Raw genomic sequence first — 25,176 nt, 5'->3', positions numbered from 1 at the left:
AGAGTCCCTCAGCCTGTTGCCAGTGATGACTAGCTGTAGTCACAGAGAGGTGCTGGTGATTTGAGCAGTACCTGGCAGCTGCTGCTTTGGCCTCCTTGTCTTTTCTTGCCATTGGCTTGCTGTGAGGCCACAGAGATGCTATTTTGACTCTCAGAGCCTCAGCTCTTCCATGAGTAACACAAAGACAGCTCTTGCTTTCTGTAGAATGTGCTGTGAGGCTGAACAAACACATACTGGTGCAGCTTTTGTAATGTTGCCACTGTATGTATCAGTAAGTGTCGTGGTGCCTCTGGAGCAAAGATGACTTGGGGATACTCGGTGTCTTAGACCTGAGGAGGGGAGACAGAGCAGGTAGGCTTCCACAGAACAGTGTTGGGTCCCATTCTTTTACCTCCGTTAACCAGGGCAAAAAGGCTTTTATAGCTTGAGTTGGACGTGTCATGAAATTTGATGTCTTTTACTGTATGATGGCTTTAAATGCACTCCAGGGTTTCCAGGTTTCCTATTTACTTTGAAAGCATTTCAGATCCCCGGTGTAGCTCTATGAAGAGCTCTCTGCACAATGAGTTGCCTGTTTTACTCATTTATCCAGTATTTAATTTTTTCCTGTGGTGAAGCTGGAGAGCAATAGCAAAGCAAAGAGGAAATGAAAACTTTCCAGGAAGAGCTGCAGCACTGGCTGTGGCCAGAAACCTACTGAGGCCTCGTTTCTGTCTGTCTCTCCTGTCTTGGCTTTGTTCAGCACACTTGGAACAGGCACAGTTTGCACAGCACTGCCAGCTGCTGCACTAGTCTTGTCCCCTGGAGACCCTTAAGGGAGTGCCAGTTGTTCTCCCCAGCCTCCACGTGCCCCATACCTGCTAGTTTCTCTTTTAAGCTGCTCAATCCTCCTGTTTTGTCTTTTAAGGAAGATGCCACATCACTTCATGGAGTGATTGCCTCTGCTTTGCACAGTGCAGCTTTCCCTCCTCGGCCTCCAGCACGGAGAAAACGATACACGATCACCCCAGGACACTTGAAATGGGACCACTTCAACTTGACATATAAGTATGGATTTGTATTAGCACTAAGAGGTAGCACTAAGTGATGCCAGGGTCTTGAGTTTTCCTGCCATGGGTGTAAATATTAACCAGACGAGTATTGCTAATCTGTTTGCTAGTGAATGGGTTGTTGCTAAAGCCACTCTAAAGGAGGAATAATTTCAAATGCTACACATCTTACTTCAGCTGTGGATCACATGAAGCATTGTCACTGTGTTAGAAGCTAGAATCATTCTATGATTCTGTGCTGCAGTGCTGATCAGGACATGTTGACCTTCCTATGGACAGCAGGGGTTAGTTTTGCCTCTAAGACAAAGAACAAGTGGGTGGCATGAACCCAACTCCTTCACAATGAGCAGAGAATATATCTTCCTTTACACTCATCCCATCTGAATTGTCCAGGTTTACACTCATTAACAGCCTGGCTTGATACGAAACCTTCTGCTCCCTTTAGGATGTGCTGGGCCGAAGGGAGAACATAAAGAGCATAGCTAAAACACAACCAGAGGGGATAGCAGAATATACACAGCTTTTCCCAATTGCTACACTTCAGGCAGTTTCCTGAATGCAGATCTTCTTTGGGGACAAGGTAAGTTTCTAGGAGCCATCTGTATGTTTCCATGGTACAAACAGGGGTTCTGCCACCCTGCACCAGTAGTATTCTTACGGTTCAGCTATATCTGTACCTGTGGCCTAAGCAAAACCTCTCTTGAGTCTTTCTCCCAATTTTTCTTAAAGGAAATAACTTGTTTTACTATCAGACCTTTGATATTCTGCCTGAGTGTGTTACAATTCAGTGTGCACACATACATTGCACTCATTGTAGCCTGAGTTGTATGAACAGGAATTCCAAGCTTCTTGAAATGCAGTTGTTTCCTCTTCTAGCAGCACTGCACAACAGACTGGAGATGGTAGGATAGTTTTCCAGAAGAATCTTATCTAAAATGATGATCTTGAGGAGGGACAAAAGCTGTAGTCCAGAGCATGTGATATTAAAGAGTATCACTAATGTATTAGTCCTTGTGGGCGGTTTATTAAATCCTCTTAATATTGAGCTCAAGATACTTCTGTTTTGAACCTATTAGAGTGAATATAAAGGCTTGATTGTCTGATTGCCTAGAGAGCCTTCTGCTGATGTTTGAGTAGAGCACTTCCCTGAAGCTGTTGTGTGTCCCTACAGAATCCTGTCCTTCCCAAGAAACCTCATAAGTGCCAGGGACACACGCAGGGGACTGGCAGCTGCCTTCCGAATGTGGAGTGAAGTTTCACCCTTCAGCTTCAGAGAAGTGCCACGCCACATGGAGAGTGACTTGAAAATAGGTAAGGCTGGGTGGGGACACTGTGTGTGTTAACTCCATCAGGGATTGTAGGGTTTCAGTACATAAACCAGAAGTCTGGAGACAGGAGATGGTCTGTCTTTGCTGTGTGGATTCAGCAGGGCCGCTTGGATAAGGTTTGGGGCATCATTTGCCCTCAGTCAGGTAGAGAAGCTACTTTCAGTTGCTCTGAGAAAACGTTAGTATCAGATTTAACACTTTTCTGCAGTCAGGAAGCTTCAGGTGTTTGACAAGCATTAAAATTTCTCAGAATCTGCCACTGGGGCAGGTTTATCTCTATTCCACAGGTGGGGAAACTGAATATTGAAAGGTGAATGACATATGAGGGTTGCACAGAGCCAAAGAACAGGTGATGGATTCCAGCTTCTTTATGGCTTCAGTCTCCCTTTCGTTGCTCTTGTTGAAGCACCATTTTTAGTCTGTTATAGAATCCCAGACTGGTTCGGGTTCAAGGGACCTTAAAGCTCATCCAGTTCCAACCCCTGCCACAGGCAGGGACACTTTCCACTGGAGCAGCTTGCTCCAAGCCCCTGTGTCCAACCTGGCCTTGAACACTGCCAGGGATGGGGCAGCCACAGCTTCTCTGGGCACCCTGTGCCAGCGCCTCAGCACCCTCACAGGGAAGAATTGTTAGCTAACACCTAATCTAAAGCTAATCTAAACCCTTCCTTCTGCCCCTGTGTTGCTATCCAGTAGTTACTTCCAAGTTTCCCGGGCATAGGAAAAAGTTAGTGCTGAGGCATTATCTGCTCAGTCTCAAGCCCAGATGTAAATTCTTGCTGGATTTATGGTCTGTGTGAAATGATGATTTCCTGTGCAGATGGCAGCAGCACTGACAGAACCAGCACATCTACTGTTGTTTCGCGACGCACTCTTCACTCTCATGTTGTGTGATGCTCCTCAGACATGTGATTTGTCTTCTCAGGGGCCTGTCCTGTTGCCACATGTGAGTCCAGGTGGCCTAATCCCAGTGGATGCATGATGCACTGTGATGCTATCACAATGCTAGCAAAAAGATGGGAAGCAGCTATGGCTCTATGGCTATCTATCTACATGTAAAGATATGTTCCACCCTGGGGTTGTCATCTTGCTGTCCAGCTCCTCTTCAAATGAAAAATAATTCCAAGTGATGTTGCAAAAAGAGCTCAATGTTCCTTTTGGAAAAGAAGACTCATTTTTGACGACTGGAAACCTACATCTAGGGTCTCGCAGGACTGAGTACAGTTTGCATCACATAGCAATGACAATGGCTTGCATTTATTTTTCCCTTTGTGGCTCCGTAGGTTGGAAAACATACAGGATATCAGCTTGGGATTTTTAGTAAACCACAAGTTTACAGATGTTGTATCCTGCTGGGCTTACCCTGCTAAATACACTAAATCATCTTCTTTCACAGGCTTCTACTCTATCAACCACACGGACTGTCTGGAGTCTCTCATTCACCACTGCTTTGATGGCACAACGGGGGAGCTTGCCCATGCCTTCTTCCCACCCAATGGAGAAATCCACTTTGATGACCACGAATACTGGATATTGGGGAACACCCACTTCAGCTGGAAAAAAGGTAACGCATGTCTTGGAGCACATAATGAATGCCTATAGGATTTAGATGAGTTCTTGTTCTGGGATTTACTTGATCTGGGAAAGACACAGCAGAAAAGGTTGTGATTTTCTGTAGTTTTGGAAGTTGTCTCTGTGATTAAACTCCTGTAGGGGACCGTGTCTGGTGGCAGTGCCATTTCTAAGTAGTTTAGTGGACTTAATAATCATGACATCTGGCTTCTGCTCAGGCAGGCACATCTCTGAGAAAGCCCCATGTTCTATTACTTCAGCTGGCTGGCATGGCTGTTGCATTGCAGTTCTCCTGGGTCTATAGACATCTTGGAGTCTGTGTCACATCTTGGTGGGTTATTTTCTTCTTGATTATTTTTTTTATGCAATATCAAAACTAACTCTAAATGAAAAGCAGATGGTCCTGGCTAACTAGCAAATAAAGTTCATACTGTACAGCCAACTCAGTACTTTGTTTGAAAGGAAGATACTCTGCTTTTCAACAGAGAGGAGATTTTAGGTGACATAGAGGGACTTCTCCTATCCTTATTTTCCAGGCAAGATCTAGGGACAAAGACCTAGGAGAAATAATTTTTTTAAAGCAGGAAAAGTCAGTGTCTATTAAGAAAAGAACTGATTAGATCACATATTATAAGTACTCAGCTTTGAAAAGATGTCCTCCATCAAAGTGCTGAAGTCTGCTCATTATATCGAGTGGCAATCGGTGTTTGTCAGGGATAATAAAAATCAGGGAGTTTTCCTGGTAACAAACCTGTGCCTCAAAGTTAGAGTTATCAGGGGATAGTGTATTTCCTTAGGTTGTGTTGCTCTGCCAGCAGCAGCTTGAAACAAGCACAGATCCCTGCAAAACTTGATTCTTAGGCAAGTTTTACTAAGGTTATAAAATAAATCAGAGTCCTCTCTCTTGTGGCAATGTAACTCCATTCATTTTACATAGAGATGGTCATGCAGTTCATTCACTTGCAATTCAGTCACCTCTGTGAAACAGTCTCCTGACTTCAGAAGGCCAGTGTGAGACCTTGTGACTTGTTTACTAGGAGTGATTCTCTTTCCAAACTGAATTAGGCTCTTTTATTGGCATAAAGGAGGATGGGAACAAAACAGAGCAAAATCAGTGCTCTTCTAGAAGTCACGTCAGAGAGATTTAGCACAAGTGTTTAAGAGCCCTAAAAAATCCACCCACTGGGGATTCCTATTTAATGCACTGATAATTTACATGTGCAAGCTGCCTCTTTCAGATGATTCCTTTCCATAAGCAGTTTGATTTAACATCGGAATCATGTGAGATTCTCATGGCCTAATTGTGCAAGGTACCAAGACAGACGTCAGCAATAGCACCTCTTGTGAGTCATCCTTCAGTTAAGAGCCCTCTCTGCTGGAAACAGGCTTCAAGCTGCTACTGCAAAACTCGAGTTTGATCTACAAGCTATGGGGCATAGAGAGGTCAATTGGAGGCTCCTTCAGGCTGGAATATTCCAGCTAAGAAGCTCATTCCCTAGCAGCCACTTCCAGTTACAGCAAAGTTAGCAGAAAGCTGACAAGAGTTAAGTGTTACACAGGGCACTCGCTTTCATATCAGCCATTGCTCATTCAGAGCAGTTTTCCTGTAGTCTGGCAGTGCTGCTTTTTGTCCTGCTGTTTGAAATGAGAAGCACGTGGAAGTAATTGACTCATCTGCTTGCACCCAAACAGCTACAGAGATGATGAAACTTGGGTGACCTTTGATAAGACTGTATGGTTCTAGTCTAAAATACCTCCTCTGGTTCTACAGCAGGACTGGCAAATGTACTTCACCACACACTGACAGCTGGTTTTCCATGTTTCTTCCAGGTGTTTGGCTTACGGATCTGGTGCATGTAGCAGCACATGAAATAGGACATGCCTTGGGTCTCATGCACTCCCTGAACCCCAATGCCCTCATGCACATCAACGCCACGCTGACTGGGAAAAAGACCATCTCTCAGGATGAAGTCTGGGGAATTCACAGGCTTTACGGTAAGCAAAGCAGGGTTCTGCTCTGGGCTGTGCTGTGTAAAGGTTTGTCTGATGTCGGCTGCATCCTGTGGAGCTCTCTTGTTGCTAGACCCTCAGCATTTGGCAGGACTAGGCCTTAAGCCAGCAAGCAGGAGAGATCCTACTTCTCCTTTTAGCTTTGCATAAAAAGGTGTAGTGTTTGTTTCCAGCACTGCTCACTCCAAATGTAATGGACAGGAGGTTTCAGTCCACTCTGTGTTCTCTTTTGGTTGGACTTAGATTTATTAATACAAGATGATAAAACTCTCTGTAAACCAAACTGGCTGTGGTCAAGATGCTCTCAAGCTCTGACATATTTGTCTGTTACTCTTCAAACATTACCTACTGTAGGATGTAGAAATGGATACTCTTGAACCACTGATGCTACTGCTCAATATTGAGACTGCTATGCATACAATAATGGCACCCTGCTTTATCGAGTTATTGTATTCATTACTGTACTCCTTTAGTTTAGAAAGGTTTAGATCCTTTCCTGTCCCCGCTCTACCATTTACATTAAACAATCTGATTTAGGTGAAATGTCCATTTGTTTCTCAGAAGAATGAGTCTACCCTAGTCCCTCCAATGCCTTGTCTCCTGTTTCAGGATGTAAAGACAGATTATTTATGTGCCCATCGTGGGCACAAAAAGGATTCTGTGAGAAGCGCAGGAAGTTGATGAAAAAGCACTGTCCATCTACTTGTGACTTCTGCTATGGTATGGCACTTGTCTTCTGGTGTTCTTGATGGGGCTTGCACAGGGGGAGGACGTAGAAGTTAAGTGGTGTCTGCTGCAGGGATAGGCAGGATCTTAATTCCACACGAGCTCAGAGCGCATCTGGGCAATTCAGCTTCAGATAATACCTACACATGTTAAGATGGATCATGTCACTAGTACTGCTTTCTCCAGGACAGAGGTATTATTTTAGACCAGATTAATGCTAAAGATGCAGTCATATAATTACAAGCCCCTATATTCTAGGGAACTGTTCATACACTGAATATACACTCTTCCATATATATGAAATGGGCAAGTTGATCTTTGTCTACCTCTGTCACTTTACATGCCACAAAACAGTTACCTTTGCACATGAATATGTTACATGTCTGCCCAAGCAGTGCTCAGTAGGGATGATTATATATAAAAATATATATATTTATAAATTGATACTTTTATGGTTCCTTAGGTAATAACATAATTCTGAGTGTTTTGGAATGCCAGGAGCTCAGCTGACTTTTACCATTTCTTTCTCTCATCTCTGGTGGACAGAATTCCCATTTCCAACAGTCCCCCCAACTCTGCCCCCACCAAGGACAAAAACCAAGACTGTTTCTGAAGGCAGGAATGTCACTTTCCGCTGTGGACAGAAGATCATTCATAAGAAAGGCAAAGTTTAGTAAGTGCTCTGTTATTTCCTCTAGTCCTTTAGGAAGCTTTACAGTTTACATACCAAAAACGATGAGGAAGGATGGCAAACCCATGTAAATAAGAACACAGTTTATCTTATGGAGCGTGGCACTGCCCCATCTGACACCAGAGTAGAGAGGCTCACTGCGAGAAGGGAGCTTACAGATACTATCCCAACATTACAAAGCATTGAGTGTGAAAGCAGAGCTGGGTTGACAAAGCAAAAAATCCAATTTACCTATAGCACAAAGGTAATTCTTAAAATCAATTCAAATTCCCTGGCCTGTATTTTGTAAAAGAGTCTTAAATTTACCCTTTCAGTTAATAGTTTGTTAGCTGTTACTGACGAACAAGTGTGTTATTTCTGGATGTATCTAAAATTGAGAGTCCATGGGTTACTTTAGCCTGAGGGCCCAAATTCCCATTAATGTTCAGTAAGATTCAAGCTCCTGAATTACCCAGTTTAGTGCCCTGTTGTAACTTGACCCTGTTTTGTCCCATCTTTGCTGTACACTTATTCAGCAAAACATACTAGGAGAAGAACCACTCCCACCTATTAACTGGTAGAATGCATTCTGGAGTTTAATGTGATTTCTATTCTTTTCCTTACAACAGCTGGTATAAAGATAAGGAGCTTCTGGAATACTCATATCCAGGTTACTTATCCTTAAATGAAGATCACATGAGCATCATTGCAAATGCAATTAATGAAGGAACTTACACTTGTATAGTAAAGAAAAAAGAAAGAATCTTGACTACTTATTCCTGGAGGATCAGACTGAAGCATTAACAGAGGACTGAGAGCTTCAGTTCTGCTTGTTCTGTTTCAAATTCAGAACGTTTCTTTGGCATTTTATATTTAATCTCCAGTTGTGCAACTGAAATTCTACATCAGCTGCTTCCACACCTTGGGCAAAAGAGACTCTGAGACTTGATTACTGGAATGTAAAACTTTCCCAAATTACTTTTAATGATAAAGAATTTATCAAGTATGTGCTGTACAGAGAATTAAAAGAGTCATTTTTTATGAAGTGTCAGATTTTGCAGTTAAACAGTGTGGAACTCCACAGACTGCTGGAAAACAGGAATGTCACTTCATCAAAGGAACGGATGGATGGATTGCTGGCCCAGCTGCTGCAATGGAGGCAGAGGTATTGTGGAAGGAAAACAACCAGTTATACTCTGTGTTTTGCAGACCTTTGTTTCTTAGATCCTGGTACATAGCAATAGCAGAACTTGAGAAAAAGTATGAGATCCAATATTACCTTTTCTTTTGTCACCAAACCCTTTCTAATGATGCCATTCCACATATTGACATGCTTAGTTCCAGTATCCACAGAACACCTTTTGTTCCTCCACCCACTTTCCTGTGGTTTGTATTTATTACTCATGTAATCTCATCCCTGAGGCTGTTTACCTCTGTCAGCAGCTCTAACATATCCTTCAGGTGTCTGATCAATAAGCCTCTTGCCACCTTCAACAGAGATGAGGTAATTTCCATAAGTAATTTCCATCACTATCCTCCCCCAGTCACCAAACCATGAACTAAATGTGCCACGTCCAACAGGAAAATCTTGTTAGTATTGGCTCGCAACACCCAGTGCACTCCAATGTTCACAGTGGTGGAGCATTCCCTCCCAGTAAGGAATCCCTGGCAGTCATGACATTTAGCAGGATTAAAGCACCTGCATTGCTCTTTCCGTAGGTGCAGCCTTTTCCCTGACTGCAGCAATGCCAAGGAAGCTAGGAAGGAAATAAATAACTTTACAGAGTGCAAAAAGGATGCACAGCCTGAAACACAAAATATACACACTCTTAGCATAGCCCGTGGTTCTCTTTTCCTGTACTCTGGGAGGTGTTGCAATAACACCCTGCTTCATAGTAGGTGTTACTGATCTCCACCTAGGAAGAAATCTTGCTAAAATCATGCACATTGCAGTTAACAGACCAGCAATAAACTGGTTTTCCTTCAGCACCAGACAACCAGTTGGGCCTAAAGAGAAAACAGTTCTGCATTCCTCCACAGAAAATCCTCAAACCAAACAAACCCAACTAGTTCCAAAATTTACCACAATTTTAGTACATCCAAATTCCAGTTCCAAGGCCTTTACCCAGGAAAAACCTCTTAAATTATAAACATTCTATCAGTTTCAGTACATTGTAAGTTAATCCTTTTATTGGACTGGTGCCTAGCTCTGATTGCACAAATACCTCAGTATTTTCCAACTCTTCCTGTTCCCAGAAAAGAACAGCAGCATTGTAAATCAGCGACTCAAAAGGATGTGATCCTGAAACACGATTCCTCAGGAGAAAGGACTGGAATATGGCATTATACAGTCAGTAAAGCTAAGCTCTTCTTTTTATGAAAAAGGGGTGTATTTAAAACAACTTCTTACAGAAAATAAAGTTTCAAAGTCTCCATATTAAATCTTTTTGATTTACAAAACAATAGAGTACTTCTTTTGCACCAGTGCCACTGTAAATACATGTATACAGCACAACAAACCAGTCAGCTCAGCAGAGCACCCAAAATACTGCCAGGGAGGAGTATCAAAAGCCCAACAGGAAAGAAACCTCAGGACTGGAATGGAGTTTTTGTCCTGAACTATATTCAGACACCTCCAATTTACTAACACCAAACACAGTAAGAAAGGGGTGTTTGCCCAGGCTGACAATATGCTGTAATAGTGTCAGCACAGATAAGTTTACATTTTAGAAGACTTAATGCCACCCCCATCCAAGTTTGCTGCATGTGAAGAAATGAAACCCTTCCCACTGTTAAACAATTAGAAATGTATTTTAATTCTACAAATTTACAAGGAAAAAAAACCAACAAACCAAAAACCCAACAAAACTTAAAAATAAACCAGAGACTGTTCCAGGACTGAACTTCAAGTTTTGCTTTGTCAAATTTTGTAATGATCCTTGGCTTTTCAGGTTAATTCCAGTCCTCTAATGGAATGCAGCAGTCATACTCCACACCCAGCAAGAGCCTTTGCATCTGTGATGACATTTGACTTTTCCCCTGTGAAAAACATCTAGTCTCCCTGATGTGAAGAACTGAACTGGGGCACTCAGAAATCCACTCACATGAATGGTTCTTTTCTTTGTTTTTTAATCCTCTTTTCACACTGAGTTTAAAACTTGAGGCTGAAGCCAGGTCCTGCAGCAGATGCTCCTTGTGTGGTGGTGGTCAGATGAAAACCTGTGTCTTTCAGATCATCATCACCCTGTGAAAACCAAGCACAATTCATTTAACAGTAAACGTCTGTTACTTTTTCAACCCCAAAATCTAAACAATGACAATAAAACCCAAAGTATCTTTAGGAGATGAGAAATAAATGTTTGATTCAGGGGCATCACAGCCCAGTGCAGCTCATGTGACCTGTTCCTAAAGCAGCATTTGGACATGTCCAACGACATCACAAGTCCATAAGTAGGGGGTTGATGATCTTTAATGTTCCTTTCTGTGATTCTAAGTCTATGTCAGCTGCTGTACTCACCAATTGACTGTATCCAAGGCCTCCCTCAGGTGGTCGAGGGCTGGTGCCACGTTTCACTCTTTGCTGTTCACTTTTTGCTGGCCAGGTGGGAAACATGGAGGGGTCGATGGGAAGCGGAGTCTCCCGGAAATACTCGTGCTTCAGCCCATCCTCAGCAGTAATTCTTCGTGCTGGGTAGTAGGTCAAAAAGCTGAGAAGAAATCAGGAAGACAATCAGACAGGGAAGGAGAATACTGAAACACAGTTTAGCTTAACTGGACACCCTGGGGTCAAGTATGTTAAACCACCTGCAATACAGAAACATGTTTTACTCTACCATTCATTCCACACAGCAATATGCTTTACACTTACATGTTTCTGTAAGACCCACATCAATACTATTTTCTTATCCAAAATCATGAAGACAGACATAGCCCAGTCATAACCAAAGCAATTAAGAAGTAGATGACACTACAGATGTGATGTCTATCTTTCTTTGTTAAGACGACTTGGACCTTCTGAAAGGAAATCTAACTGCCAATAAATTATTCACAACTCAGGCAAAAACCTGGAGCAGCATCAGTCTTAAAAATGGGGAAGAGTGAAAAATCTCTTACTTTATTTGTTCAATAAAGTTCTAAGATCTGAAACAATCATTTACTTCATGTCATGAAATTTAAAGGGAGTACTGGGGGAGAATAAAAATCTCTCAAGCCACTGTCAGCCTTGTAAAGAAAAACTGAAATGCAATCGAAATGCACCAGTAGAGTTAGATAAAAGAACTGCCAGAACATCAGATGTGACGGAACTCATGAACTTGTGAAAATGTAGGAAAAACCCCAAAATTGCTATTTCTAAATTCTACTAAATTTCTGAACGTACTGGGTTTTTTTCCTCTTTTTTTCTAATTATAATTGGAAATTGGAACAATTATTTAACCAATTGGAATTGTTTTAACAAGATCCATAACAGCAGACTCACCATGTAATCAAACATGACATGAACGAACTGAAACTACTACTAAAACATTTTTCTGTTCTTCTAGGATATAGATGTGCAAGAACAGTCTTGGACTGAGATTTAACAGCAGGTGTTAAGAGCATGGTACACTGAATAAAGCTGCTGTGAGAGAGAGTGAGGAATAGCATTGGAAGGGATGTTCCAGACAAACTTCAGCAACATCAGCATGTTTTGACAAGGTCAGATGCACTGAAATACCATGTTTTACTATGAATCATTTTCTATCACTATCATAGCATGTGAGTACAATTCCCAGTGATGCAACGAAGCACTTACTTACTTGTTCATCAAATCAAACCCCTGATCAGAGAGGAGGGCTCCAAATCTCTTGCGCAGATTGTTGTAGGGATACTCGGTGAATGTCATCTTCTTGACTGCTGGCAGCTCATTGTAACCAGGCCAGATTTTTTCACTTGGAGTACCCAGGTCCTGCAAATTAAAACACCTCTTTAATAAACTCATTCTAGAGGTGAACCTTTCTACTTACTCATTATGTAGTTACAGGAGTTGGTTACATATCCAGAGAAAAACACAGCAAACCAAAAACCATGGTCTTATTGTGTGCAAAACAAGAATCAGGGTAATGAGTCTTTCATTAAGGTTGAATCTAAAAAGAGCAATAAGCACTTTTTATATCTGACTACTCTCATGTACCTGTCTCTAACCAAGTCAGTCAGAACCCACTGGTGTTAAAAACCTTACCTTAAAAACTTTGTTAATCTGGTCGATCTCTGACTTCCCTGGAAACAGGGGTTTCTGTGTTAACAGCTCTCCAAATATACACCCCACCGACCACATGTCTATCGCTGTTGAATACTCCTGAAAAGAAGGGATATATGACATTCCAATACCCAAGGCATAGATCTCCGTATCTGAACGTTAAAATTACTGTGAATTATGAGTAATACCCATGTACACAAACACTTCAGGATGAAATACAAGTCTCCACAATGCTGCCTTTCTTTTTCACTCACACACACAGCATCACAACCAACAAAACACTCTAACTTGCACTCTCTTGCAGAGATCTTTAGACCTTATTTTGCCACAACAGCAATCTCAGGTTATGGGAAAAGCCTGATCACCGTGGTGCATCCCTCAAATGTAACAATTTCTATTAAAATCAGCATTGTAAGACAGCACAGGGCAGTATTTTTTCCTGGAACGTTCTTGTCACTGAAGCCCCATAGATTTCATCTGGATTTCCATTATAGAACAGGTAATCAGTTGGGAACACTGCCAGAATGTTGTTACCTTGTTCTGCTCTCCACTGTCACAATTTATACACTAGTATTAAAAATAAATACAAATCCAGCTGCCCAAGGTGCCAGGGACAGTTTGCACCAGTCCAGTACCACCACATCAGCACTCTAACAGAGAAAACTTCATCTGTTACCCACCCACCTTCTGCCTGTGGAAGATGGAAGCTTTTTAGCTGTGGTATTAGGAAAAATAATACTGAAGATTCAGAATTTCCACCTCTAAATCAATATAAAGCATTGAGCATACTTATACTTTGTTCATAAATTACATAGTCTGAAGAGTCATTCCTTTAGCAGCCAGAGGAACAAGGAGGAACATACCTTTGCTCCAAGCAACAACTCCGGAGCCCTGTACCAAAGTGTCACAACCACTGGTGTGTAGGGCTTCAGTGGAGATCCATATTCTCGGGCTAGTCCAAAATCTCCAACCTAAATGAAAACTGGTGATCAGTAACATTTCCAACATTCCAGTGCCAGCTTGTGCTGGCCATGTTGGCTCTTGCAGAGCTTCCAGCCTCCAGAAACAGCCACACAGAATCTGCTGTTTCTTATGGCCCTCCCTTGTCTTTTTCCACTGCTGGGGAAAAAACATTTTTCCCTGCCTGAGGCCAAGTAAGAGCTTCTGTTATTGATCATCTCAACAGAAAGCTTGTATGGGAAGGCAAAACAAAGCCAAAACCAACAACAGATGCTGACTTCAACTTTGCAAGCAAGGGAAAAACTCAAAGTCCAGTTTTCCTGAGAAAGGAAAGGCTTAACAGCAGCTGCAAGATGTAAATAATGGCAATATACAACTGGCATCTAGAATTCAGATGTAAAAATTGAAATGTTATGTCCTGATCTTAGTACTGCTTTTCTCTTAGATTTCTGTGAGTCAGTGAAGGTTTAGAATCTCCATCTCCACCAGGAACTGCACAATTCAGCACCACTATAGAGACTTAGATTCTTCTTTAAGCCTTGCAATCTCTCAAGCTGAAAAGAGCAACCCCAGTTCAAACACTGGGATGCTGATACAGAAAAAGTAAATGACATTGTCACAGGTCTTGCATCACCAAGGAGAGACACTATAGATCTTTACAGATCACACTATAAAGAGTTCAGTATTCACTAGGCCATGCTTATTGGTGACATCCCAGCATAGATATTACAGCTGCGGCAGTCTCTTCAATAGTGAAGTTCACTTCTTCACAACTGTACATTTTACACCTCAAACCTCCTACAGATTAACACAAAACATCCTGCCCAGCTCCTTACCTAGCTCTAATGCAGTGTAATTCTGCAGTACAAGTGTGGGATCTCATGTAATCCTTACTTTTAAAATGCCTGAATGACTGAGCAACAGGTTGGAAGTTTTCAGGTCCCGGTGAAGTATCCAGTTGTCGTGCAGATGCTTGACTCCTCGCAGCAACTGAATCATCAGGGTTTTCACTTCACCTGAAATGGTGAAATGAAGCCAAATGCATTTAAAAGCATGGTATAAACTGCACCATAAAAATACGTCACAGAACAAGAGCAGTTAAACCCAGAGAGATGCCAATAAAGCAGAATTCATCTGGATAACTGGAATGCTCCAACCAATGCTCAGAAATCAATGCCTCAAAACCACAGGAAGTGGCAAAAGTTAAACCCCAGTGTTCTTTTCCAGTTTAGCACAGGGGAAACTCCCTTCACATCTGAACCTCCACCCTAAGCAAACTGGATTCATCAGCCAAGTGTCACTATGAATATCAGCACTCCCCACCTACAACCCTATCTTGTGTTGGTAAAATCAGACTGGACAGAGAAAAAGCAACAAAAATCTCTGTTCCAAAGAGCACTCATAGGACATTCCAAGGCAATACACGTCACTGTACAAAGCTAGTTCACTGATGTCAGTACAGCCCAAGGACACTGAGGTTTGTGTTGGCCAGTTTTCCAGTTCTGAGAATTATAGGCACACAGTACCTGGTAGGAATGGTTGCTTCATGGTTTCCATCAGACTCTTGAGATCGTGCTCTACGTAGTTCATTACAATGTAGATTTTATCCATATTGCTGCCTACGACAATTTCCTGTAACACAGAAACAAATGATCAAAACAAGCACACAGGATTTTAAAGCCTGAAAAATGAGGTTTAGAGATTTACTGGCAGGAGGATAAATGGAGCTGCCATTGGTGAAATCCAGAGGGAAAAAAAAAATCAACAAAAACCCAACTCATTTTTGCTAAACCTCAGATTATGTAGAGTCATGTCTATATGGTTTTATGGATAGTATACAGTTGTTTACAGAAACAAGCTCTGCTATGGATGCTACCTTCTTTATAGGGCATTTTAAAAGCCAAGAACAAAACTACTTTTGAAATAGGAAATTTGAGCCTTACTCTGACAGTGACAATATTTAGATGCTGTGCTTTCAGAATAGTGTTTATTTCTCTCAGAGAAGTAATGGGAAAGCCTTCCTTCTCCTTTTCCATCTTCAGTCGCTTCAGAGCCACAATCTCATCTGCAAAGGAAACAGAATTAACTGCAGATCTCCCATCACACAGCTAATAAAATACACATTATAAGGTCCCACAGTGCTCTGTTGCTAAGTTGATTTGAATGAAAACCATTAAGTCAAGACATGATGTTGAACCAAGAAGCAGAGTCAGTCACATTAGCGAAGTAAAAGCAAAAAAACCCCACAACACAACCACCAAAAGATTGCCAAGTTTAAAGAATAAAATCCAAGCCAACAACACAACCAATGCATTTTAGTGTATTCCAATATAATTCACCAGGAAAGGAACTAAAAGTGTATTTAACTCAAAACTCCTCACCATAGTTGGGAAGGACAGAGCAGACAGAAATGACACAAATGCAGTTTAACTCTGTTTAAAGACCCAACTCAAAAGGTGCTACTCAAAACATTACTGAAGTGCATTATTTAAATACATCTGCTTTTTGCATGATATTGTGGAGAATAATGCTTGTGTTAGTCTTGGAGCAGACCTCAAGTCAGAGAGGGAAAGAAAAACAAGCTCATGGTAGTTGTCCAGTAAACAAGTAAACCCAGAGAAACCACAATGCCAGCTGTGTGCTTCCACTCCCCAGAAGAAGCCAAATGGTCCTGTTATTCTAAAACAAACAGAACCACCAAGGCATCCAGAATTCAATTAAACCTCCCATCAGAATCACAGCTTGTCAGTTGGAATCTGACAATAACCCTAATTTCTGTCTAGACCTGCTTTGGGACATAGTTGTTTGCACAACTCTCTTTACCATCTGCCAACTCTATTTAAAACTGCAGATATTATCAAAACATTTGCCTCTACAAACCTGATAACCAAAGAGATTGAGTTTTAAAAAACAGAAATCCACTTGCATATACAACAAGTGGTTGAGAAGGAGTTTTAAAACTGAAAAGTGTGAAATTTCTCTCTACAACAAAACACTGCAGTGTATCCTCACTGCTTTCATGACTTCTCTAACCAGTAGCTGTGCTCACAGTGACTCCTGGCGGAATACTTAGAGCAAATAATGAAAGATTCTAACCAGGTGACTGACTAGAGCAGATCCCAATCCAGAAATAACTGCATTTGGAGCCAGAAAGTGTCCTACACCACAACAGCCAACACAGATCACTTCTGAACTCAAAAGAGCTGCTAGTGAAGCCTGTATGTCAAAGTCCACATCCTATTAAGAAGCCTAGATTATTCCTGATAAAGAAGAAAGTCTTACAGACACATTTTGTTCATCAGTGAAAAATGCAGAACTAACTTGCAGTCCTAAATACCATGAAGACAACAACTGGAGACCACTTGTACTAACCAGTCTTCTTGTCTTTTGCTCTGTACACCACACCATACGTTCCTTCTTCGATCCTGTTCAAACACTGAAATTCCTCCACGCTACGACATCCCTGAAAACAGACAGATGGACACCAGTTACTCCTCCAGCATCTGCTTGGGTGTTTTAAGAAGATGTATAATAAACTTCAACACCTTCACAGGAATAATTAACATTTACCAAGATAATCCAACAATGTGGCTATGGCGCACGAGAAAGGTGTCTTTGGGGTTAATTTTTACTTGTCTTAAGGAATGCCTTTAATGTCTTAGGGAATCCCAGACAGAGTCTGTTTTTCAGTACATTAATGAAATCATTTCATTAACTCATCACTCATTCCCTTTTTGCAGAGACTAAACTGCCACAAAGAGGCTGGCACAATGGCAAAGGCAGCAGCTCGGCACCTCAGCCTGACACCTATCACATAATTTAATTAATAAAAATATGCTTTCTCTTCCTATTTCTACACTTGGCTGTTATCTACAAAAAGAACCACCCATCAGTTTCTATTCACATTAACAGAACCTCTCTCTCACAAGTATCTATCTTCAGAGAGCACTACCAAGATACCAGAGTATCCAATGTATTATCACGTTCTTAGCAATATCTAAGAGTAATCACACTTCTACCTTGTCAAAAAGAGCAATATTTCACAAAGAAATGTGTATTTTGTGATGTTCAATCACTAAGGCATATTCTGCCCCTAAACTATCTCAGACACAAAGGTGTTTATGCTGTTAAAGCAGCTAGAGAAATCCATTTGCTTATGGTATCTTCAAGCATCCTTTAAGCGATTCTCTACCTGAAGTGCAGGAAGATACTTGGGCAGCTCTTGTTTCAGTTCAATGGGGGACGAAGCTGGTGAGTCAGGAACATAGTCTCCTTCTGTCATTGCATTGGATTGGGGGGTTCCCTCCCCTGCTTCCTCCTCTTCTACTTCGCTTCCTGCTGAATCTCGGTCAAATCTCGACTCTGTAACTTTAAAGGTCAGAATCAGTTCTGGAAAGAGGGAGCCCTTGGGACAATTAAGCTCAGCCTCAGACAATTAAAGGTAGTAAAACTCTGATTACAAGGTACAGGTGTGCAACTTATGCAACTTAAGCTCTTGTAATAATAAAGATCAATAAGAAGCCAAATTTCTCCTCTTTGCAGAGGTGATGCTTTTAAGAACTCATTTACAATCATGTACATACAACTTCCAGTGTTAAATACAGCAGTCAGAAGAATAAATCTTCGCACTAACAGAATGAGAGAGAAAACTGACCCTGCATCTCTCATTCTGATTGCAAAGGTTTTTTGATGAGAGAACAGGACAAGAAACCCAAATGAAAAAGAAGGAAACATTAGTCCATTAGACTAAGAACTGATTTCCTCCTAACACAGACCTTGGAACAGATTGCAAGGAATTTCTGATTCTGCTTTGGAATGATGGCAACAAGAAATAAATTCAAAGTATTTTTCAATACTTGTAGAAAGATTTCTATGGCTGCAAAAATGCAGCCCAACCCATCTTTAAATATTCAGTATTTGCATTGTACCAACTGGGATGTGGTTTCCATTCTCCCGTTCCTCCTCTTCACTCATTTCTTCTTCGCTTACCTCTTCTGCAAAACATAAACAAGTTCAACTGAATAAACTCAACACTTCTGAGGTTCCCTGTAAGGCAGATCACTACTGAAAAGCTTTTATAACTCACCAGGCCTTCACCTTCTTCACTATCTAGTTAGTGGCCTTATACTTGTTTCCCTTAAATGCTTCCCTAACTCAAGAAAACTGCACCTTTCAGCTTCCAACAGGGAATACAATTCTTACCAATTATCTGGGAATTTGGGGAGGAGCAGGTGAATAGATAAAAGTTAGGAAACTGAAGAATATTTGCTTATGAACTGTAATTGATTTTAAAGAAAAATACCAGCCATTAGAGCACAATTCTGTGCCTTTACTAATCAATTTCAAGAATGGCTGTAAATAGCCTTTGTTACTAAACCTTTTATGTTCATTTACTGGTACTGGCAGGAAAGCAAAAACAAAGTGAAATTTGCAACAGAAAATAATTCAAAATAACAAGAGACATTTGTATTTCACCACCCCCCAAATAAGCGCAGACTTGTTCTCTACAGAGTAATGGTTACGTTATAAAATTACTGAAACTGTAGCCTAACACCATTGAGGAAGACAAGAATGGCTTTCAGTTCTCTAATCAAATAATTGGTATTACCGCTATATAAAAGGATAGAATATTACTTGTACTTGTTTTCTTCTTTTTAGTTATCTTGACCTGTGAGGTCTCAGCCTATCCTAGACTAGGAGAGAAGGGAAATGTTCAAATAAAACAATACAGCAGAGAAACAAAATCATAACACACCATTCTAGGACCTGTTTCATATTAACTCACCAGCTGACTGCTCAGACACTTCCTCAGAATTGCTTCCTGTCTCCTCTTCCTCCTCCTCTTCTTCTCCCTCTTCTTCAGAGCCTTCACTGCTAGACTCTTCCTCCTCTTCTTCTGAGCCTGATCCAGATTCTGTTCAGGAATGATGAAACACATAACTAAGTAGGCACACACTCTAGCACACAGCTTCCTCACCAGACAGCAGTACAATTAATTACATCTACTAAGTTGCATTTCATCACCTGATGAAGACTCTGCTGAGCTGGTTTTTCTCTCACTGTCACTGATGTCTTGCAAGTCTGAAAGAGGATCTCTCTCTTCTGGTTTCTCTTCTTTTACTGCTGAGAGCACAAAAATTAAGAACAGGGTGCAGACTGAGGATCGCTTCTACTTACAAGATTCTGAACACCCAGGTAACTGCTTTATTTTCTGTGGTGCTGAAGGTGCTGTACTGGACATACAGAGTGCTAAAAAGGTTCCACACTCTGCTCAGAAGACAGCTTTTATGAACTGCAGCAGAGCAGAACCAACAGCCAAAAACGTGGAATATTGCCCTTTGGGGATTTTAAATAGGATACATGCCAAAGCTCCAATGAGACTGATTGAAAAATAAAAAGTAAATTAAAAAATAATATGGTAACAAGTATCACCACAACACAGTCTCACTAATGTGTGTACACAGAGCCCTTCTATCAGTGCTTACTATTCTAATGCAGTCCCTCTGGATCACCATGAAATAGCACGTGTGAATAACTTGATCGACGAGACAGCAACTTCCAAGGACTTGCTGCCTCTGCCTCCACCTGGAACTGCAGCTCATTACACTCTGCAATCAGCTGCACTGAAACAGTTACACTTAGTTTTGCAGCTACACACATTAAGAAGGCAGACACGGAGCTTTTCCTCTTTAACCAAAGACACTTTACTGTCAGTCCTGCAAGTTCTCTACTCACAGTCAGGATCTCCTAGGCATGGGAAGGACCATTTTCTTGCTTAGAAAACGAAATTCACCATCTCACCAGAATACTGGCCTTAAACACTTACTGTGTTCTACAAGATGACAACATCAGTGATGCTTAAACTCTATTGATCCCAGTAAGGTAACTTTTTTGGGTAGCTGAGTTCCTAACAACAACCCAGCTGGGGCTGTGTAAATCCCTTTCACCTGCAAGGGAATCCAACTGCAACATTTAGAAATTCAGTCAGCTGCTTCTTTCATCACTGAACGAAGTAACTCACTTGGAAACTTTTTACACTACTACTTCTGTTACTTAAGAAAAGATTCATTCGATTTGTCACCTGCATATTTACCTGCAAACCCAGCATTGCTTTAGAAGACAGTACACGTTTATGAGTAGTCCAGAGTTCTGCCACCAATGCAGTGGACAACACTTTCGGCAGAGTACCAGGGATGTGTGTTTACTACTAGAAATTACACACTACACCTCCTAGCCCCCAGGCAAAGACATGATAAAGTGGCAAATGCTACCTGGTTTCCTGCTATCTCCTTGCTCAAGCTTGTCTCTCTGCTGTCGTAATGGGCTGCGACTCCAGGGTCTCATTTTTACTTTGTCTCCATATTCTTCCCTCACTGTTCTATGGTGTGCAGAAACTAGTGAAAACAAAACCGGAAGAAATTGTTACATCTCCCTGCCCTAAGCAGAATGCTTCTGTCTGCCACAACCTCCTGCTTTGCACCCTTTAGGTTCTTCCTTACAATTAAAGGGTAATGGAGAGGTGTGGTAGTGGAGCCTAGCTAGGTCTAGCAGAGTAAAGGACTATGATTTACCTCATGCACAAAACTCCATGGGTTTGTACTACTTAGAGAAAGGTGCTGCCGTACTTGGGAAACAGAAGCAAGATGCCCTACATATTACACAGTAAATACCCTGAAACTAAGCCATCAGTGCCAAAGACAGAAGTGAACAGACCAGGAAAATGCATAAAAGAATAAAACCAGGTTTAGAAGGAGCTGACAGAACATTTAGAGCCATAAAAGTAACTAAAATGAAAGGCTAGGTAGATTGAGCAGTATCAGTGCGAATACCAAGCACAAAGAGCAGTTTGGTATGAGCTGAACGAGAAAGAGCAGCAATAATACAGCTTCTTCTGCTTCACTTGAACAGTCTCTGTCACTTGATCACAGGAATGGGCTCTGATTTTTACCTCTGCAAGCTAGGTCAAACAGAGATCCTTGAACCAAAAATGATCTGAACTTAGACTGCAAGTATCCTCTGGGCTATGCAAAGTGAGCCTCGTGCATAGAAGTTGATTTAAATTGCTCAGTTATCAGATCTTTCCCATTTGACTCCCACTGCAGCCATTTTCATGGTTGGAGTACTTACACCATCTCTTTCCCTCCCTTTGCAATTTATTTCCCCAAATCCTTAAAACACTTACTTTTGAGACTTTCATCTCTGTCAGATTGGGTTAGACTCAGCCAAAGAGTTCAGAAGCAACTGGGATTGTGATGGATACACACACACACACATGCACACACACACACAGAGACAATGTCAATTAAAGCTTGTTTCCACAGGAAACCAGGCCAAAAGAGTGGCAAAGACTCCCTGACTGATCATTATGTTGTGATATTTAAGGCATATGATACTGTACAACTTAACAGATTGGGTTGTTTTCCTCCCCAACATAGAAGGTCCCCCCCTTTAATATTCTTCCTTTACTCTGACACTCACCTAAGTAAAAGACGTTTTCTACACCTCCATTCCCCACCGTATCAGCAGATATTAAGCCCAAACAACATCAGTACAGACACTTACCTTCTCTCCTGGCTTCCCGTTCCTTACGTCTCTCTTCAGCTCGCCTTTCCCGTTCCTTTTGCTCCCTTTGTTCCTTCTGCTGCTCTCGGATTTTTCTCTCTCGTTCCCTCTCCAGTTGCTCCAGACGATCTCTAGAACACAATTATCTGCTGTTACAATACAGTTCACTAAAAACTCGGCTTATGAAGGAAAACTTTCTTGCTATAAGAAACTAGAGGGTCATCTAATTTCATTAGCAACAATACCACTGACTGCGTATCAGTCAAAATGACACACAGCTTTTCAGCTGACACTTTAAACCCAGCATTTCAAAGTCCATGAACTCTAACACAAAAGCTTCTGCACCTTCCCAGGGTTTACACAGAACTTCAGCAAGTTCTGTTAATAAACCCCTTGGTTCACATTCTTTTCATTACAGTAGAACACTGGCAATGAATTCAACTACAAATTCACCACTGGCAATGAATTCACCTGTTGTAATGAAGCCACTTACAAAGGTCATTAAAGTCGAGAACACATTGTCATAAGGCAACACATACAAAGAACATGGCACTGGCACCAGAGCTTACAAGCTTTTGCTCTGAACTTGTCATTTCAGAACAAGGAAAGGTTAGAGACAGATTAAGAGAAGGAAGCTGTTCATCTCTGCTGCTTTGTCACAGGGCAGGGAGGGATGGATGTACCTCTCCCTCCTGGAATGCTCCCTTGCCATTTCTCTCCGTTTCTGTCTTTCCCATTCACGACGGGCTTTATCCTGCTCTTCTCTATGTCTCTTCCTACGCTCATGTTCCCGTTCTTTCTCTTTCACTCTGGCATGTTTCCCTAAACAAACAAAAATGAATTTTGGAGTGTTACTATTCAAAACATTGAGTGCTCCTATTTTTAGAAAGCAAAACTAGAAAGGATGAAGCTTATGGTAACCTCTTGTCATGTTCTCTGCTATTTTCTTAATAGCAAAAAACCTGATCTGAAAGGGCATTGGAAACTTTAAAGATTGGAAGATCTTGCACAAATACTGACATTACAATAGGAAAAGGCTGTTAATAACAGGAATACAACAGGGATGTTCCCAGAAAGAGTGTTTCTTCTGTTACAATCAGGAAGCAAGATCATACCTCAAGCTCACTCGCTCAGTGAAGTCAGGAAGGAAGCTTAACAGACTTCAAAGAGTAAAAGTAGACTCAATGTCCTGTCCCAAAGTGATTTTTGTCCTCTCAAACACACACAAACCCCTGCCACTCCCATAAGGGCATTAAACAGAACCAAGGAAATAATACAAGTTTAAACTCCTCTGTCTTATCCACTGTCAGGTTTCCTTTGGTTTGTAGTCACTGTTATTTACTGCCTACACCGTCCCAGGTTTGGCTTCACTTCGGGAAGCTACCAGGAATGTTATCCAAAAGCAGGAATAAGAACCTTCTGCTGAGTGACTGCGATGTCTGCGTTTCTCTTTCCTCTTCTCATCTTTTCTATGATGGGTTTTTTCTTTCCGTGACATTTGCTGCGGTGGTTTTATAGCCAAGGAATCATCTTCCTCTCCTCTAAAACACAAGACAAAGTAACAAACTCAGGAAGGTTTCACGGACTCTCAAGCACAGTGTGGGCCAGTTCCTCTCTTCTCCATTTTGAAAAGAATGCATTTTTCCCTCTTTTATTAAATTATATTAAAGTTAATTTCCATAACACTCGTGAACCAAGGCATTAGCAGTACGTGACAGAGAATCATAGTCGCATAGAGAAGAAGTTAAGCTACTACTATAAGCACATTCTGAATACACAAGCAACTGGGGATGAATTAAGCATTAAAGAGAACTTAGCAGGCCTGGTCTAACTTAGGTTTTATTTAAGTGAATTATTACTAGGTAGTGGCCAAAACTGGAACACAATACACCATTAAACCTTAATTAGTACCTCAGAAGATATCCTGGCATGTTCTATAAGCAGCACATGGCACATCTGCATTGCTAAAGACCTTAAACTTGTTCCCTTCAGATATTTTTAAACCCTCTTCTCAGTTGTCCTAAAGGTTAAATTCAGTAACTCTTCCTAAGGTAACAAGGTGACTCTCTTAGCCTTACCTGTCTTCCATAGAGTCTTCCCTCCTGTAAGGTGAGTTTCTGATGGTTATTTCCATGCGGTGATCCCTCAACTCCCCCTCTTCGAGAGAATCCCGCTTTGAATCCCTATCATCTGACTGCCACAGGAGAACAAGAAAGGGGGAAACCAAAGTGCAATTAATTATTATGCCACACCGTGAAAAAAGCACACTCAGAAGCCCTGTTCTCATGAGGAAATGAAGACACAGACATTGAATGAAACTCAGGCTTCATCAGAAACCCACCAAAGGGCAGCTTACGTTTTTCATGCGCTTTATCTCTGCCTTCTCCTCTTGCTCCTTCCTTCGTTTTTTTTCCTGAAGAATTTCATCTAAAGTTTTCACTTTCCAAGAATCCTTTTCATCACCCATTGGAGTTTAAAATAAAAAAAACCTCTAAAAAAGAGAACAACGTCAATAAACCCTACACAAACTACACGGTCCAACACAACTACGTCGGTTTTACACTGGCTTTTTGTACGCAGAGAAGTTTCGTTATGAATATACTTGATTCAAGTCAAGCGAAGCGGCACTTAGCCTGAACCAGAAGAGACGCTTTATAGCCGGCAGCTCACACCACCCTCGCTATGAACATGGGGGCCTGCTCGAGTAAATCGCAAACGCCGTTTACGAGCAGGGTCTGGCGTTTCCCCACCGAGGAGGACGCAGCGGCAGCTGCAGGCGCCGGCCCATCACTGTCCGTACGGACACAACACCCCCCAGCAGACCCCGTTCCGCCCGGTACGGAGCGCGCCCGCAGTCAACGGCCGCAGGGATAACGCCGCCTTATGGCCCGCCGCCGCTTTCGTCTCAGAGAACGATTTCACCTGTGGGACCCTCCCCACCCCGCTCCCGCTCAGCCCCGCGGCCGGTGCTGCTCAGGGTCCGACCGGGCCCCACCGCGCTGAGGGGAGAGAGAAGCCACCGGGCCCACTCACCGCTACCGGAGACTGCGACGGGCAGCGCCG

General features: G+C 41.8%; 2 protein-coding genes across 10 annotated transcripts in view; one reads left to right on the top strand and one right to left on the bottom strand.

Moving 5' to 3' along the window:
* Window positions 1–8,800, top strand: part of MMP23B (matrix metallopeptidase 23B) — a 12,990-nt gene extending 4,190 nt beyond the window's left edge. The window contains exons 3-9 of the mRNA XM_080631385.1: window positions 908–1,047; window positions 2,221–2,360; window positions 3,774–3,941; window positions 5,780–5,944; window positions 6,569–6,679; window positions 7,232–7,358; window positions 7,985–8,800. Coding sequence (XP_080487511.1) covers window positions 908–1,047; window positions 2,221–2,360; window positions 3,774–3,941; window positions 5,780–5,944; window positions 6,569–6,679; window positions 7,232–7,358; window positions 7,985–8,159 — 1,026 coding nt within the window. The 3' untranslated portion in view covers window positions 8,160–8,800. The remainder of the gene's footprint in view (window positions 1–907; window positions 1,048–2,220; window positions 2,361–3,773; window positions 3,942–5,779; window positions 5,945–6,568; window positions 6,680–7,231; window positions 7,359–7,984) is intronic.
* Window positions 6,686–25,176, bottom strand: CDK11B (cyclin dependent kinase 11B). Of its 9 annotated transcripts, none has more exons than XM_080631375.1 (20): window positions 24,470–25,058; window positions 24,192–24,307; window positions 23,530–23,654; window positions 22,797–22,935; window positions 22,114–22,244; window positions 20,823–20,945; window positions 19,576–19,674; window positions 19,337–19,465; window positions 18,480–18,545; window positions 17,744–17,919; window positions 16,924–17,014; window positions 15,495–15,616; window positions 15,078–15,183; window positions 14,446–14,567; window positions 13,455–13,562; window positions 12,574–12,690; window positions 12,152–12,300; window positions 10,873–11,062; window positions 10,460–10,599; window positions 6,686–6,825 (listed from the first exon to the last, which is right to left on the bottom strand). In XM_080631375.1, exons 1-19 carry the CDS (start codon window positions 24,578–24,580, stop codon window positions 10,507–10,509), a joined length of 2,313 nt encoding a protein of 770 aa, XP_080487501.1. In that variant the 5' UTR covers window positions 24,581–25,058; the 3' UTR covers window positions 6,686–6,825; window positions 10,460–10,506. The 9 variants fall into 9 exon arrangements, with proteins under 9 accessions (XP_080487501.1, XP_080487502.1, XP_080487500.1 ...); XM_080631374.1 differs by lacking the exon at window positions 6,686–6,825 and adding an exon at window positions 25,147–25,176 and having other exon boundaries at window positions 9,193–10,599; window positions 24,470–24,604; XM_080631376.1 differs by lacking the exon at window positions 6,686–6,825 and having other exon boundaries at window positions 9,192–10,599; window positions 19,576–19,671.

This window comes from Psittacula echo, assembly GCF_963264785.1.
Source record: "Psittacula echo genome assembly, chromosome: 17".
NCBI lineage: Eukaryota > Metazoa > Chordata > Aves > Psittaciformes > Psittacidae > Psittacula > Psittacula echo.
The sequence above is the reverse complement of the archived record's forward strand: the minus strand, read 5'-3'. Positions and strand labels throughout refer to the sequence as shown.